A 14,358-nucleotide genomic window follows, 5' to 3' on the forward strand; every position below is an offset into this window, starting at 1 on the left:
CTTATATTATATGGTGATATAAAAAAAAAGTAAATGATGAATTACATTAGTTATTTATATCTAAATGATTGAAACAAATTTTTGTTAATCATATAGTTTGTCTGTGGTAGTTTGTTAATTTTATAGTCAATAAAAAAATATTTGATAAATTTTTATACTCATTCACTTGCATGAGGTAAAATATTATGTTTTAATATTTATAAATGCATAAGTACATATTTGGTTATTAACATTATTTAGTTATAGATCAAATATAGTTTGACAAAATTTATGTATATCAGTAAAATCGAAGTCCAATTTTTTTTAAAAAATATGTACATATTTAGAACCTAACTTAGATAATATATAGTTAAAGCAATATATATTATTATTAAATGGGTTTTTAAATTGCTGATGATAAACATTTAAGAGAAAAAGTTTAATAACAAAAGCCCAATTAGATATCTAACAACTTTACGCAGGAAAAAAACCAGTTAGACGACCCAAAAAAAAACTATCACATCGAAAGAGAAGCCAAACAGAGGGAGATATTCGGCGAGTTCAACTGGAGAATCTCAGACGGTTTCAATGGGATTTTGAATTAGAAGATGTAATGAATGGATTAATCGACAGTATCAAGGTACCAATTTCTCTGTATACGTTTTTTAAAGATCAATTCGTTATACTCTGTTTGAGATTAACGAATTGCCTTTTGTGTCTCATGTTTATAGTTTTCTTGTTTGAGTACGAAATCGAGACATAGACGAAGCAAAAGTGAACATTCAATACATCAATTGAAGAAACGTCGGATGCGGCTGTGGTGATGTTTCGTGATAAGAGTTGAGTTTTAATTGTGATCGAGATCGAGAGAAGAGCAGATCCGTAAACACCAAAGGGGAAATCGACATGAAAGAAAAAAAGATAAGTTCTTTATTATTCATACTCAAAATACATGTGAGTTGTAAAGTACTTAGAGATTGTATAGATTGCTTGAATGTTTTATAGAAACTTGTAAAGATAATAAGATGATTGATATTAGTAAAATAAACGTCTTCATTGAGATTTTTTTATTTACTTGAACATAATATATCGTATGCAGGTAATAGAATTCAGTTTTTTGATTCTCAAAGTGCACAATGAAGCTGACAACAGAGCGGGTCAAAAACCAAAAGGTTAGTAAATTGTTGCTGAAGTTAAGCTATTAGACACATTGAGTTTCAGAATGATCATAAGATTAAATTAATGTAGGAAATATAGTATTGTTCTTGTGATTTGTCAACAGTTATAGTTATTTGTTTTCTTTTAACTTGATCTCACCGCTTGATAAATTGCATGTTGTTTGGATGATTGTGTTATGACCAACTTACTTAATAAGAATAACAACGTTTAAAATAATAGTACAAATAAAACTCATTCTTTGAGCTAAAAAAAACCAGAAAATAAGAAGAAAAAGGGCTTAGTTTTGACAATGAATAGCAAATGCAGAAACTACGCATGTCTTGTTTGTAGACATCTTAAACCTGCATCTTAAACCTGCATTGGCAAAAATAAGTAAAAAAATAACTTATCTGTGTATGTTTAGCTCAAAATAGAAAGATTATAAGTAAATAAAAATATTTACCTTGTCAAACATATTCTTCCAGATTAGCAAAAACCTCTTTGAATACAACATTTGTAGTTTTCTTTTGAGGTTTACCATCTTTGTCAACAGCTAGAATCTTCAAACCTTTTTTAGAAGTCACCCTAGACACAGCCACGTAGAGTTGTCCGTGTGAAAAAACAGGCCTTGGTAGAAAGATACCAACTTCGGATAGGGATTGCCCTTGGCTTTTGTTTATTGTAGTAGCAAACGCCACTGCCAATGGCAATTGCCTCCTGCGCATCTTAAAAGGCAGTCGAGTATCTGATGGTGTTATCAACAATCTACGAATATCTACTAATTTTCCAACCTTTTCTCCAGTTATTATTCTAGCTTGAACCATAAAGTCCATTAGTTGAGTGATCTGTAGTCTCGTGCCGTTCATTAACCCAGCAGAAGGCTCAATATTTCGCAGAACCATGACAGGACAACCAATCTTCAGTCTAAGACTATGGTTAGGCAAACCAGACACCTTAATAGTGTTAAGAAAATCAGGTCCTAGTGCTTCATTGTTGACTGAACCCTTATCTCTTGGGTCTATACTATCGGCACTTAAGTAAATCTTTTCATCACCTGAAAGCAAAACTCAATCATTAGTACATATATTGTATACATCTAAGTAAGAACGAATAAGAATGTAGAATAAATAAATTTACCATCCAGCATATCTAGCATGTAGTCATTAATCATATTGACATCTTCATTAGTCGGACATAGGATAGCTCTCTCTTGAAAAAACTTGGCCTCTTTCTTTTCATGTAGAGAAGCAGTATCACCATAAATGGCTGTGCTGATTGCTTCTATAGAATTTTTGGAGTCTGTTATAAGAAACTCTGATGGAATATCGATCTCGGTTTCACCATCATTAGGCTCTGCAAGTTTACCATCCCCAATTTTTAATATCCAATCAGAAAAATCCCTAAGATCGGCAGCCTCTTCTGATGACAAACCATCCGATAACAAACGCATGTTCTTGGTGAGCTTCAAAACTTTGCAGTGCTCCCAAAGATATGACGAATTCAGAGAAGCCAAAACGATCTCAGCCCTACCAGCTCCATTTATAACAGGAAGAACCTGCCTAAAGTCACCCCCGAAGACAATAACTTTTCCACCAAACGGCTGGTTCGCATGCTTCCCAACTATATCAGATAAGCTCCTATCCAAAGCTTCAAAACAATGTTTGCCCATCATTGGCGCTTCGTCCCATATAATGAGTGATGATTCTTTGACTAAATCAGCTTGATCAGTTCCAGGCTGCATAGTACATGATGAAAACTCGTCTGGATTTAATGGGATACCAAATCTTGAATGAGCAGTCCTACCTCCTGGTAGTAACAAAGAAGCAATGCCACTTGATGCAACGTTTAGAACAATATCTCCTTGGCATCTAATAGCTGCAGAAAGTAACTTCCAGAGAAAAGTTTTCCCAGTTCCACCAAATCCATAAACAAAAAACATTCCACCATTTCCTTGATTCACAGCAGCAAGAATCTGATCATAAATTTCCTTTTGCTCATCTGTCATTTTCGGAACATCTCTATCAAGAGTCTCTAACAATGTTTTTCGATCATAGCTGCGCTCATCTACTATCAAGACATTAAAATCCTGAGTACTTGTCTTTGGCAGTTTTGGGTTCTTCGTTAATCTTGGTAGAGACGTACCGTTACGCCTCAACAACTTCTCAATCTCTAGTAGCGCATACTTTTTTTTGTCATTGTCGTTCAACACCAATCCTACCAATAAAAAAATTTACGTATAAGATACATGATCAAAATATATTTGCGGCTTCCACATAGGTAATAAAATTACATAATTACGTCCATAGTAATAAGTTCAAACCTGGTCTATTCAAATATTTCCTTCTGTTATGCTCTATATCTTCAGACAAATACTGCCACATGTTTTCCCATACGACCTCTGGAAGAGACAGAGTGTTACTCATAAGCATAATAACAAACACTTGTCGTAGATCACTTGCAGAGCATTCATAGCTTCTCCTTACAAGATCATCAATGTACTCCTGATCATCATCTAATAATCCACGAGCAAAACATACATCTTTGTATTCAGGATAGAGAACTCCCTCGTACATCTTAATGTCATCATAACTGGTAGGCCCTCTGACAATGTTCAACAATATGCGCAAGAAATAAGCTGCTTCCTAAACAGAAACCCCTTTTCCGCTTCTTCCACTTCTTAGACCTTTTGTCAAAGATATAGTAGATAGGAATCTGGGCATAAGTTAGTGTTCTTGCAAACTCATCGATTTTATTCAACTCGAACCATGCCAAGAACATTGTCTTTTCAATGAGCTTACGACTGATCACTACTTTCAGCTTGTCCTTTCCTTTAAAAGTGACCACTTGTTTTCCTGGTAGATGAAAACTAAGCTTCTCAACAGCAGTTGATCGATAATGAATAGGAAATTTGAAGATTCGCCAAACTGATTCACAAGAAGACACATATCTGCATAAGAGAAATAGACAATTAGAAACGTAAATATGTATCACATCTAAAAATCAGGTACAATGTTCTGTATTAGTTCCATACCTGCAATCGAAAAAGTCCTTAAGTTCGTTTCTTTTCTTGTCCATCTTTTCTACAGTAATGTCTTCATTGCCCAACTCGTTAGCAACAATGTGATCTGGCGGTTCCACAGCAATAGTCACACGGTCTTGTCCCTTATTAATGTACTTGAATAAGTACTTGATAGATCCAGGTTGGTTGCACCACTCCACATTAATATGAGGTCGGAAACGTTGAGATAGTCTCTTGTTATATGGAATAACAAACCGATTGTCACATTTGTATCCATTCTTCAGGACAAAGTTCTCTGACTGTTCGCACCTTCTATAAACCGGAAATCCTTCTTTATTAATAGTGGTCTTCTTAGCAAATGGTTTAGGATACGACTTAGAGCACAAACCATTCTCCATACATGGAGAATTCATATTAGCTGCTCCACAAGGACCATGAATCATCATATCTTTAATAACTTCATAAAGTTCAGGTTCTTCGAGTTTATTAGGAATCTCCGCAGAAATGATATTGTCAATGTGATCGGTTGTAGGAAACTTGTGCGAAGGATCCATAAATAAGAGAATGTGTGCGTGTGGTAAGCCACGTTTCTGGAACTCGACCGTGTACATCGCTGTTAGGGAAAAAAATTATTAGGCTCAACCAAACGAAATAAAGATGTGGGAAGCTAAAATATAACTTTATTCCTAACTTACATGCAATAGTCTTTCCAAGAAGATTTTTTTTGGTTAAGGCATCCATCAATGAATCAAGTTTCATCTTGAAGATCCTACAAACAATGTCTGATCTATCTTCTGCCTTTAGCTTTCGAGACTTAACATATCTTGTGATCTCCGGCCATTTCGGATTACAAGTGAAAGTGATGAAAAGATCTGGAAATCCAAAATGCTTACATACGGTCATAGCATCCAAGTAAAGATTCTTCATATATCTAGGACTTCCAGTGAAAGAAGATGGTAAGACGAACTCCGATCCTTGATCACTCATATCAACCTTTCCTGCATTCTCAGACTCTTTGGTAGAGTCATAAGTATCTGATCGCAAAGTAGGTTGATTAAATCTCAGATAGCGTAGGCGATTAGACTCTATAGTAGTATAGGCATCCACCAAGAACTGCTGAAATAGTCTTCTCGAATGCAACAGAGAATGAGGCTCATTCTTACGTTCATGAAGGCGAAAAGCAAAGAACTGTCGCATACTGATATTAGGCTTCTTTTGCTTCTTTGTAGCTTTTGTTACACCTTTCTTAATACCAAGTCTGAATCCATCTTCTCCATTAGTAAATAACAGAGGATATTGAAGGGCAAGATAAGAAGCATGTATTTCTTTTATTCGCAGTAGGTTTCCTGATTTCTGTTGTAGAACAATATCCCTTTTATCCATATCTAGATTGAAATCTCCTGGAATGAGCGCAGCAACTTCTGAGGCTGTCGGAGTATTATATGTTCTCCCATCCTTAGATCGATCACTTACAATCCTCATATGAAAAGAATCCTCTGGTGCAATATAAAACCGATCTCTCGCAGTTCTGAACTTTTTGACATATGGATTCACTTCATCCAACATCTTCATCAATTTCTCAATAATGTCTTTCCTCAGATTATCCTTCTTATTGGAATTGAACTCCCATTTACCAGAGCTGCAATAGAATTTAGAAAATATCATTTACATAGCAAACGGACAGACAAAACGCTTGAGCTGTAAGGCTTAAAAATATTTGTATAAAAGTACCTCAGCCAATTTGCTCTATTTTCAATTTCATTTTCTGTGTCAGCTATGTAAAGCTGTCCGAACTTTGCTTGGCTGTCATTATTTGGAGTTAAACTGCCCATTAGATGATAATTTTCTCCTTGTAGAACGAACATGGGTGGTCCTTTTCCCTTTTGAACAGATCTCTCTACTTTCCCACCAAGTGAAGTAAATGAAAAAATCATGTTATAAGGTCTCATATTCTTCTGGAAATGCTTGCTTTCTGAATCATCACCTTCCATCAACTTTTTTAGAACACTTGGTGGTTCTTTCAATAAAGGCAATTGCACTTGGCCTTGCATACAGCATAGTGAAAATGTAGGAATCTTAGCATTCCGGCGCTTGTTCAAACGTTCTCCATACCACATCATTCCACCACAATGTGTACATGTGTATTTTGGATCACCTTCATCAGTATATTCTGAATTTACAACATCAGCAAGAACATTAGGCACATACTGATAAATAAAAGAAACACTTTATAATAATTATTTTAAAAAGACAGTACCATCTTTGTTTTGTCCTTTTGTAGCAGCTGTAGACTTTTCTGTATTAAGTAAATCATGTTCAGAAGATGGAAGATCAACATCTTCATATTCATACTCTGAATCAGTAGTATCTAGAGAGCTACAGTCGAATTCTAGTTCACAAGTATCATCTATATTTTCTGTAAGAAAACAAACGAAACAAAGCTTAGATCAAAATATTATCATAGAAAATCAGATGAAAAATAGGAATATATAAATTATGACAACAGACCTCCAAATTCAGTATCTGGAAAAACCGTAGATGTTGGTGATTTTTGATTTTCAGTAGCCAAAGAAAAGTCAATATTGGTAATGTCTTTCAAAACTGCTGATGTCCTCTTTCTTTGTCTCTTATCAGGCAACTTCCGAAATGAGTTCTCCTTTCTCTTTTTCTGGATAGATGCTAAAGGCACGAATAACATGGAAGTCAGGGTTAGTGCCAAGGTGGAAATGAAATAACAGAGGTAATAGTTCAAACTTACATGATGAAGATCTGAAACAATTTTGCTGCTTTGATGTACTTGAAAGTTGTTTTGAACCAAAATCTCGGGCTGGATCAATATATAAACAAAACAATTTGATGTTAGGAATAGAATACAAATCAATTAGATTTAAAGTGTATAAGCATTCACCAAGCCAGAAACATTACATGTGTTATTTTTTTTTATATGATCGAATGATAGACCAATTGATTTAGGCATCTGTGGTTGCAGAACTTGAGCTAAACCAAAGACAATAACATGTTTTTGTTTCAATGTCTCAAATCAAGGCAACGTCATTAACCATACAATGCAACAGGTAACTGATTATCACTTACATGTTAAATACGTCAAACAGCTGCTCTGTTTTGGGGAATGTGACGTTTGGTTACGGAAAGTATCAAGTCCTAAAAGGAGTTTAACACCAAGAAGTTGCATGTTAGAACCTGTAGCAAAATTTAATCTATACAAAATGTCAAATCGTCTTAGATGCTACACTCACCAAGTTGCAATCTCCGTATATTTCTTGGTGTCTGGGGTGATAGCATGTTGATTTGCTGATATATGGAATTTGTATTACATGGAACAATCCGATTTTCAAGACCCTCAAACAGTCTGTAATATACTGATCGCAATGGAATGTCTGCATTTGTGATGGAATTTGTGCAAAACTGACTTGCATTGCTGAATGTTTGCTTATCTTTGCCGGTCTCTGGAGTGATATTGTTATTAGTTCGATCTCCATTGTCGTGAACTGTTTTCTTCCTCTTCATAGTTAGACTTCCTAATAGTGTTTTCAGAACATTTAGGATTTAATCGAGGAATAGGGAGGAAGAAGGAGTCGGCAAAAACGTTTATGTTTTTGGGGATAAAATCCTAAATGTGATTTTTAATAACCTAAGAATTAGGACCTTTGTTATTTTGCCTGAAATATAGGAAGTAAATATATTAGTTAATATTCTGGAATCCCAATTTTATATAATTGATATATTTATTTCTAAAAATTAATAATAAATATCCATAAAACGTGTTCCTTTGATATATAGCTATGAACTATTAGTTTATTAATTATTAATTCTAAGATCTGTTGTGATAGATCCTACGTACCAAACTAACATGTTTACGTTTTTACAAACAGGTGGAAGAACAAAGGACCAAGGAATATATATTTCTGTTTCATCTAGTACCATAAGATTGTTAAGTATCATAAGGTATGTCTTTTTATCATACTATGTATATAGTTAGAAAGTGCTAGGACTGACAGGGGAACTGTTTTGTTTTATTGATAGTGAAACTTGGTTAGTTATACGAAGGTTTTGTGTTTTTTTTACTTAACATATGAAATTGAAAAACATTAAAAATCATCTATTATTTGAGAAAATAACAATACTCTTATTAAAATTGCTGAAATAACAAATAAATAGTAAAACGAATTATTGTTTCTGAATAGAAGAATGCAAAAAATAAAGATTAAAACATAGAAAAAACCAACATAAAAGAAACACAATTCGCAGTGTTACTCTTCCTTCTCCTTTTCCACTTTGATTGAGGCTCGGCACAACTTTTTAGAAGTTGATGTTTTGTCTGGGAAATCAGCATCTTCCTCTTTGCGTTTTGTGAAAGGTGTTTTGCATTCTTCTGATTCATTATGGCTTGCAACTTCCAGCATGAGCACCTAATATACAAAATTAAATCCTCATCAAAATTATAATATAAGATAAATACAAATATTACGATGTATGTATAATATAGACAAAAAAACTCACATCACACGAAGACATGGTAGAAGATGATGTGCCAATCATTGAGTTAGGCTCGGATTGGGATTCCACTTGAAGATTTTTATCTCCAGACCAGACCTCAAGAACTTTAAATGTTTCTGCCCCATTGGTCACATTGTCAGAGCTTACAGAAATGCCAAAACAAAAAGATTTTCCAACTAAATCTCTGATAGGTTCTGGTAGGAGGTCTGGATCTTCAATCTGTGTAGAGGTTACAAAATTAAAATTTGGCGCATATTGTAATCATTTTATGTAATAGAAAAACCCAAACTTTACCTCATCATAGGAGCCATCCCAGAGATCAACAACTTCATGTCCAACAATGGTCATACCCACAGTGTTAAGCAGCATCAACTTACATGTTTCTGTGTCATCCCTCACAATCAAATGAAGCTTGAATCTATTAGAGTAAACGGATATAAGTTAGAGTAGTCTGAAATATAAAGAAATATGAAATAAACTACTAAGATCAGAAAAAAATGTTCTTACACAGGTACCACTTCAGTGATGTTAGCTTGGCATTTCCCACAATGCCAGAGTTGTTTGTTATCATTGTTTGACCTTGAAGGAACAATCTTACCAATTTTAATAGCACGATGTTTGCAACCTTTATGCCCAAAATAGAACCACGACCAATCAGTGTCAATAGCTTCAATTGAACAAATGATTTTACAGTTCTCCACCTACAATTATATATGCACCTTTAGATTAAATCTGTTATGACCATGTTATGTTTAGAAAAGTCTAAAGAGACTAAATAACTTTCTAAATAAAAACTCATAATTATGAATATAACCTGATTTGCAACAAAGAGTTCAGAGATCGTCTTGATCTCAAGACCATTCCAGTCCTCTTCTTGTAAAACAACCTCCTTCTTACCATTTCTCTTCTCACTAAGAGAAAGAGGGAGTTCGTCTTCCATCAGCCTATACATAAATGTAGACAATACAAATGTCAAAGTAAATATTAATATAACCAAATCGCAAAATTAGGTGATGAAAACTTACTTTTCCTTGAACTTTAATGCCTCTTCCATTGTTGGATCAAGATAAACAATGGACGCATCAAATGCATTTGTTATTTGCACCTCACCTATTAACATTTAGATATAATTGAGCACATAAAAGATGTACAATATAAGTGAAGCTCTAATATGAATACACGGTAATAATAATACCTCTATAGAAGCTTATTTTGGCGAATCTGATCAAACAGATCAGTGGTTGTTCACGTTCAACATAAGTCTCTAATTGCTCAGCATATTTTCCCCACATACAACATGCAATGTCCTTACCACTAAAAAAACACAGCAATTAGTGCAAGTAAAAGACAACAGCTCAGAGCAGAAAACAATTCAAACCAAAACGTACCTTGAGTCAACCAAACGAAACTGAATTTTCTTCCGGTCTTCTCCTTTCACTTGCACGGTTTGAACTGGTTCAAGGCTTACAATTTTCCCCATGACATCTTTAAGAAAAAAACATGTTAATATACAATTTGAAATTCAAAACCAAAACTGGAATATAGTAGTCAGAAAGATCGACATATAGGCATTACCAATAAGGAAGTGGGTCTTTAAAGTCCCATCAATGATGTCTTCGTATTTGGCAAGAGATAGAAAGATGTCATCTTCAATTATGTCAGAATTTGTAATGACAGTTTCATCACTGATCGTCATCTTGTATGGATGGGTGGTTGGCCGATATTGGCCTGATGCTTGGGAAACGGTAAACGTTGTGAGAACACGCCATTTCCCCAGTGGTAGTTTTCGCTGAACACTTTGAATGTGATTCCTTTTGCACGTAGCATGAATCTTTTCACCCTACAAAATAAGCACAACATAATGTAAGTTGGTGATAGCAAGGAACAGAAAAGAAATGATTGATTGTGTTTTGAAACTTACACGTTCATCGGTTAGAACCATTTGAAGAGTCTCTCCACCAAATGAAATGTTTTGTCGCCAGGAATGTAACAATTTCACTTGGGATCGCCATTTAGTCTTATATGGCTTCAAGGTTTTGACAGGGTTGAGGATTGCATTGGTCATCATTTTCTTGTAATGGTTTTGATCGCACCGTGAATTAGGTTCTTTAACGTGCAACTCATGGTATATATAGATATATAGGTGAGATACGGATGAGAATTAAATCATAATTATTAATTAGAAATCTTGATGAGCAAGTCGGGTAAATAAAGAATATACTTAATGTTAAGAATATTTTTCAAAGATTTGACATGTTTTATTTTTTGATTACGTAGTTAGTTAGATTTGATTAAATAGGAATATACTTATTGTAATCAATTCAACTTATAATTTCGTGATTATCAAGTAAGTAAGTAATTAAGATTGTCCAAGATTTTTGGAATGTTTGATTTCTTAACAAATTTGAATTGATATTATCCGATTTATCAATTTAATGATAGGTGGGGATATTTATTCTAAATGTGAAACTTTAAATGTAGGGGATTATAATGTTAAGTAATTAAGATTGTCAAATATTTAAGGAACGATTATTCAATTTCCTAATAGATTTGATATAATCCGATTAATTGTTTTAATAATTGGTGGTTATATAAATTGGAAAAAAAATAAAAATCACTATTTAAATGAAATGGTTTGTAATTTTTTGTCTTATATAAATATGAAGTAATATGATTATTTATAATTTAATAAACAGGCAAAACGAAAATGTTTAAAATCGGAAGTCAAATTTGCAATTTTTAAACAAACCAAGCCTAAATACCTCATGATATTCACTGTAATACAGAAAGTATGATTTAGAAATATTATTATATTTACTATACTATAGTAATATATTAGTTTTGGTTTTTAGGTTATTAATCAAACTCCGAGAAACCATTTCCTTTAAAGGCATTTTCGTTTTGATTACAAATGGCAGCCCAAAAAATTGTAGACCAAAAACGTAATGGGCTTTTATAGTGAGATTCACGTGAAATATTTAGATTGATTATCCAAATTGTTTTTAATAAAGCCAGTGGCAAGGATTCGTAATTACTAAGAAAAATTAAGGGTTATTTTACATTTGTACTCCACTTTTAATAGGATATATTACAAATATATTCCACCTCTCTAGAAAACCAATCTTGTCTTCGGACAACTAAAGTAATGTGGTCTTTGTTCTCTAATGGATTTTTGTTGATATTATTGGCCTAATATACCGTAATGGACCACAAATTAGGTAACTACCCGAAACAAAAAAGAACCCTCTGCGACTGTATATACTTTACTACCCCCAAGACCTTTTTACCCCTACTGAACAAACACGTAAGAGAGAAGTTGAGCAAAGTTAGATTCAGCGTGATCTTTCTAAGTACAATCCTAGGTTTTATTTCAGATGTAGGTCTCCAGCTATCTTCTACCACAGCCACTCGTTCCGCTTGCCAGTTGTATAAGGTACATTTCAAAATATCTAGAAAGTATCTTATAGGTTATCATATAGTAATATTATAGGTTATCATCATAAGTTAACGATTACTATATAATTGTGTATTTTGGTTGGACACGAAGAAAACCGTTAACGATTACTATATAATATTATAGGTTATCATCATAAGTTAGATTCGTATGCAAAATATTATATCATGGATTTATCAAGTGCCTTCCTAAGTAATTTAGGGCTAAGATTGTTACTTATACAAACAAAATTATTGGTGGATTTTGACATGGAAAATAGTCGTTCAGACTATAAGCAACATCAAACATACCATATGTTCAACATCGAAACCTTAGGACGACCCATTATCGCGCTTAACAATGAACTCCAGTTGGAAGTTCGTTTGTTCTAGTTGCATGACTAATAAGTTCCATATTAACATAACTTCAAATGATCGAACACTAGGAGGATGAAAATGTCCATACAGTGTTTTATTGTTGGCCGCTAGGGAAATAAATAGCAATCAATATATGTTAGTCTAGGCTAGCATCTATAGTTAGACAGTTTCTTCAACAAATTGGGTATTAGCAGTTACTCAATGGCATAACACAATAGATTATTTTGGTGGCAGATGGATCCAGTCAACATTAAAAGAAGAGTACGATACAAGAACAACATCCTCAATGTTTTGTTTAACAAGGTTTGCAATGTGGTTATGGTCGCCAACATCACATGCATCCGTTTCAAGTGAGTCACCATGGCCCTCTATGTCCTTCTTCTCTTTGACCTCCTTTCCTTTTTGCTTCTTCTCTGCTCTCATACGCGACAAATTTGCTGCGGTGAGGCCTCCGCCAAACATACATTTCTTGAATGCGTGACCGTCCTAGATTATCCAAACAAGGTTGTTCACAGCCTTGTCCTCGACTTCATCATCCCAGGCCAGGTCGTCTGGGTGGGGGGTGATTAGTATCCTCTCTCATGGATATCACTGTCTGCAAAATACAAAAAAAAATGATTAGCAATCTAATAAACAGTAGAAGTTTTGGTTAATGTATAGTAATACAAACACTTTAAGCTTTATTACTAAACTTTCACGTTGATAGAGTAATACAATCAGTAGTAACCTATGCCGTCTGGCAGATGGGTGACCTACGCTAACATGGGGGGTGGTCACTAACTGTTTTAACGGTTCATATGTGGCACCTACTAAACATCTTAGACGTTATTATTCGAAGATAACATCCACATAGAACCTTATTCTTTAATATAGAACGCTTAAAGATATTTGCAGAGGGTAACTAAAATGATTAAGACAAAGATTATTAAGTATCATCTACTTCATATCTTAATCGTAAATTTGAAAAATAACTTGCACTTCAAGAACTATTACTCTAACATAGGCACTTTAAGGCTACTACTACTGGATACTGATAAACTAACACACATAGATTCTCGAGAGGTTTATGTTTGTTATTACTCACATTCGTTTCTTCATCTATGGTATGACTTCCTCACTTGTTCTTCTTCTGCTTGGGAGTCATTGTACCCATACTCTGACTCGCTATCTGACTCAAACAACACCACTGGGTCTGCCTGTGGATTAACCTCTTTAATCTGAGGAACCGCGGCCATGACTACTAGCTGAATCGCATCCACAAACCTCGGCAAAGCCACACTCATTTGTGAAAGAAGGATTTCATCTTTCTTCTTCCGGATCTAGAGCGTCGCTTGTGGATTCAAGTCTCTTCAGTTTGGGGTAGGTGTTAATCCTTTCGCCAATGGGTTCTTCTACCGTCGATTACGCCGGCTAATAAACCCTCTGTAACTCTAGAATGAACATAAAAGTTTAACTCCCCAGTTTAGTGAGAAAGAGGATTGAGAGGGAGTGACTTTTCATAAACCTATTAAACTACTAAAAAATGTAAATGCTGTCTCTTCCTTTGCCTCCGAAGTCTTGGAAACATAATAGTACAGTGCATAACGTGCCATAGGGGATTATAGCTTCTAGTCTCTGACACATAATCTCATAGTACAAGATACTGAGACTTTAGGTTCATAGGGCTCTTTTGGTATTAAAAAAAAGTATAAAAGTGACGGGGTATTCTCTTAATTTCGCCGATTTCTGTGTATATAAGGCCTAATTTCTCATTTTTGTTTTTTTAATTAAAAAAATAGAGTAATTGTATAATTGTGTTAGATTCGTGTTCTATAATAATGAATAGCAAATAAATGAATTATTCTAAACTTATTTTGTTTTTGTTCTAAAATATG

General features: G+C 34.2%; 1 protein-coding gene and 1 pseudogene across 1 annotated transcript; both read right to left on the minus strand.

The window, feature by feature from the left end:
* Positions 1 to 16: 16 nt before the first annotated feature.
* On the minus strand, positions 17 to 11,803 carry LOC106358565 (annotated as a pseudogene).
* LOC106363297 (replication protein A 70 kDa DNA-binding subunit-like) lies at positions 8,428 to 10,739 on the minus strand. The gene is made up of 10 exons (XM_013803065.1): positions 10,596 to 10,739; positions 10,250 to 10,514; positions 10,063 to 10,159; positions 9,870 to 9,988; positions 9,700 to 9,784; positions 9,489 to 9,618; positions 9,182 to 9,375; positions 8,969 to 9,092; positions 8,678 to 8,893; positions 8,428 to 8,586 (listed from the first exon to the last, which is right to left on the minus strand). The coding sequence occupies exons 1-10, from the start codon at positions 10,737 to 10,739 to the stop codon at positions 8,428 to 8,430; spliced, it is 1,533 nt and encodes a 510-aa protein (XP_013658519.1).
* Positions 11,804 to 14,358: the final 2,555 nt, after the last annotated feature.

The sequence above is a fragment of the Brassica napus genome, chromosome C9 (genome assembly GCF_020379485.1).
Source record: "Brassica napus cultivar Da-Ae chromosome C9, Da-Ae, whole genome shotgun sequence".
In the NCBI taxonomy this organism is placed as follows: domain Eukaryota; kingdom Viridiplantae; phylum Streptophyta; class Magnoliopsida; order Brassicales; family Brassicaceae; genus Brassica; species Brassica napus.

What these genes read in the sequence shown, in the direction of transcription:
- LOC106363297 (XM_013803065.1), bottom strand. Translation starts at nt 10,739, where the DNA reads ATGACCAATGCAATCCTCAACCCTGTCAAAACCTTGAAGCCATATAAG. An exon ending in CAAAATAAGCTTCTATAGAG is followed by an intron (nt 9,785 to 9,869) that starts GTATTATTATTA and finishes AAATGTTAATAG; the next exon opens with GTGAGGTGCAAATAACAAAT. An exon ending in GGGATGGCTCCTATGATGAG is followed by an intron (nt 8,894 to 8,968) that starts GTAAAGTTTGGG and finishes ACCTCTACACAG; the next exon opens with ATTGAAGATCCAGACCTCCT.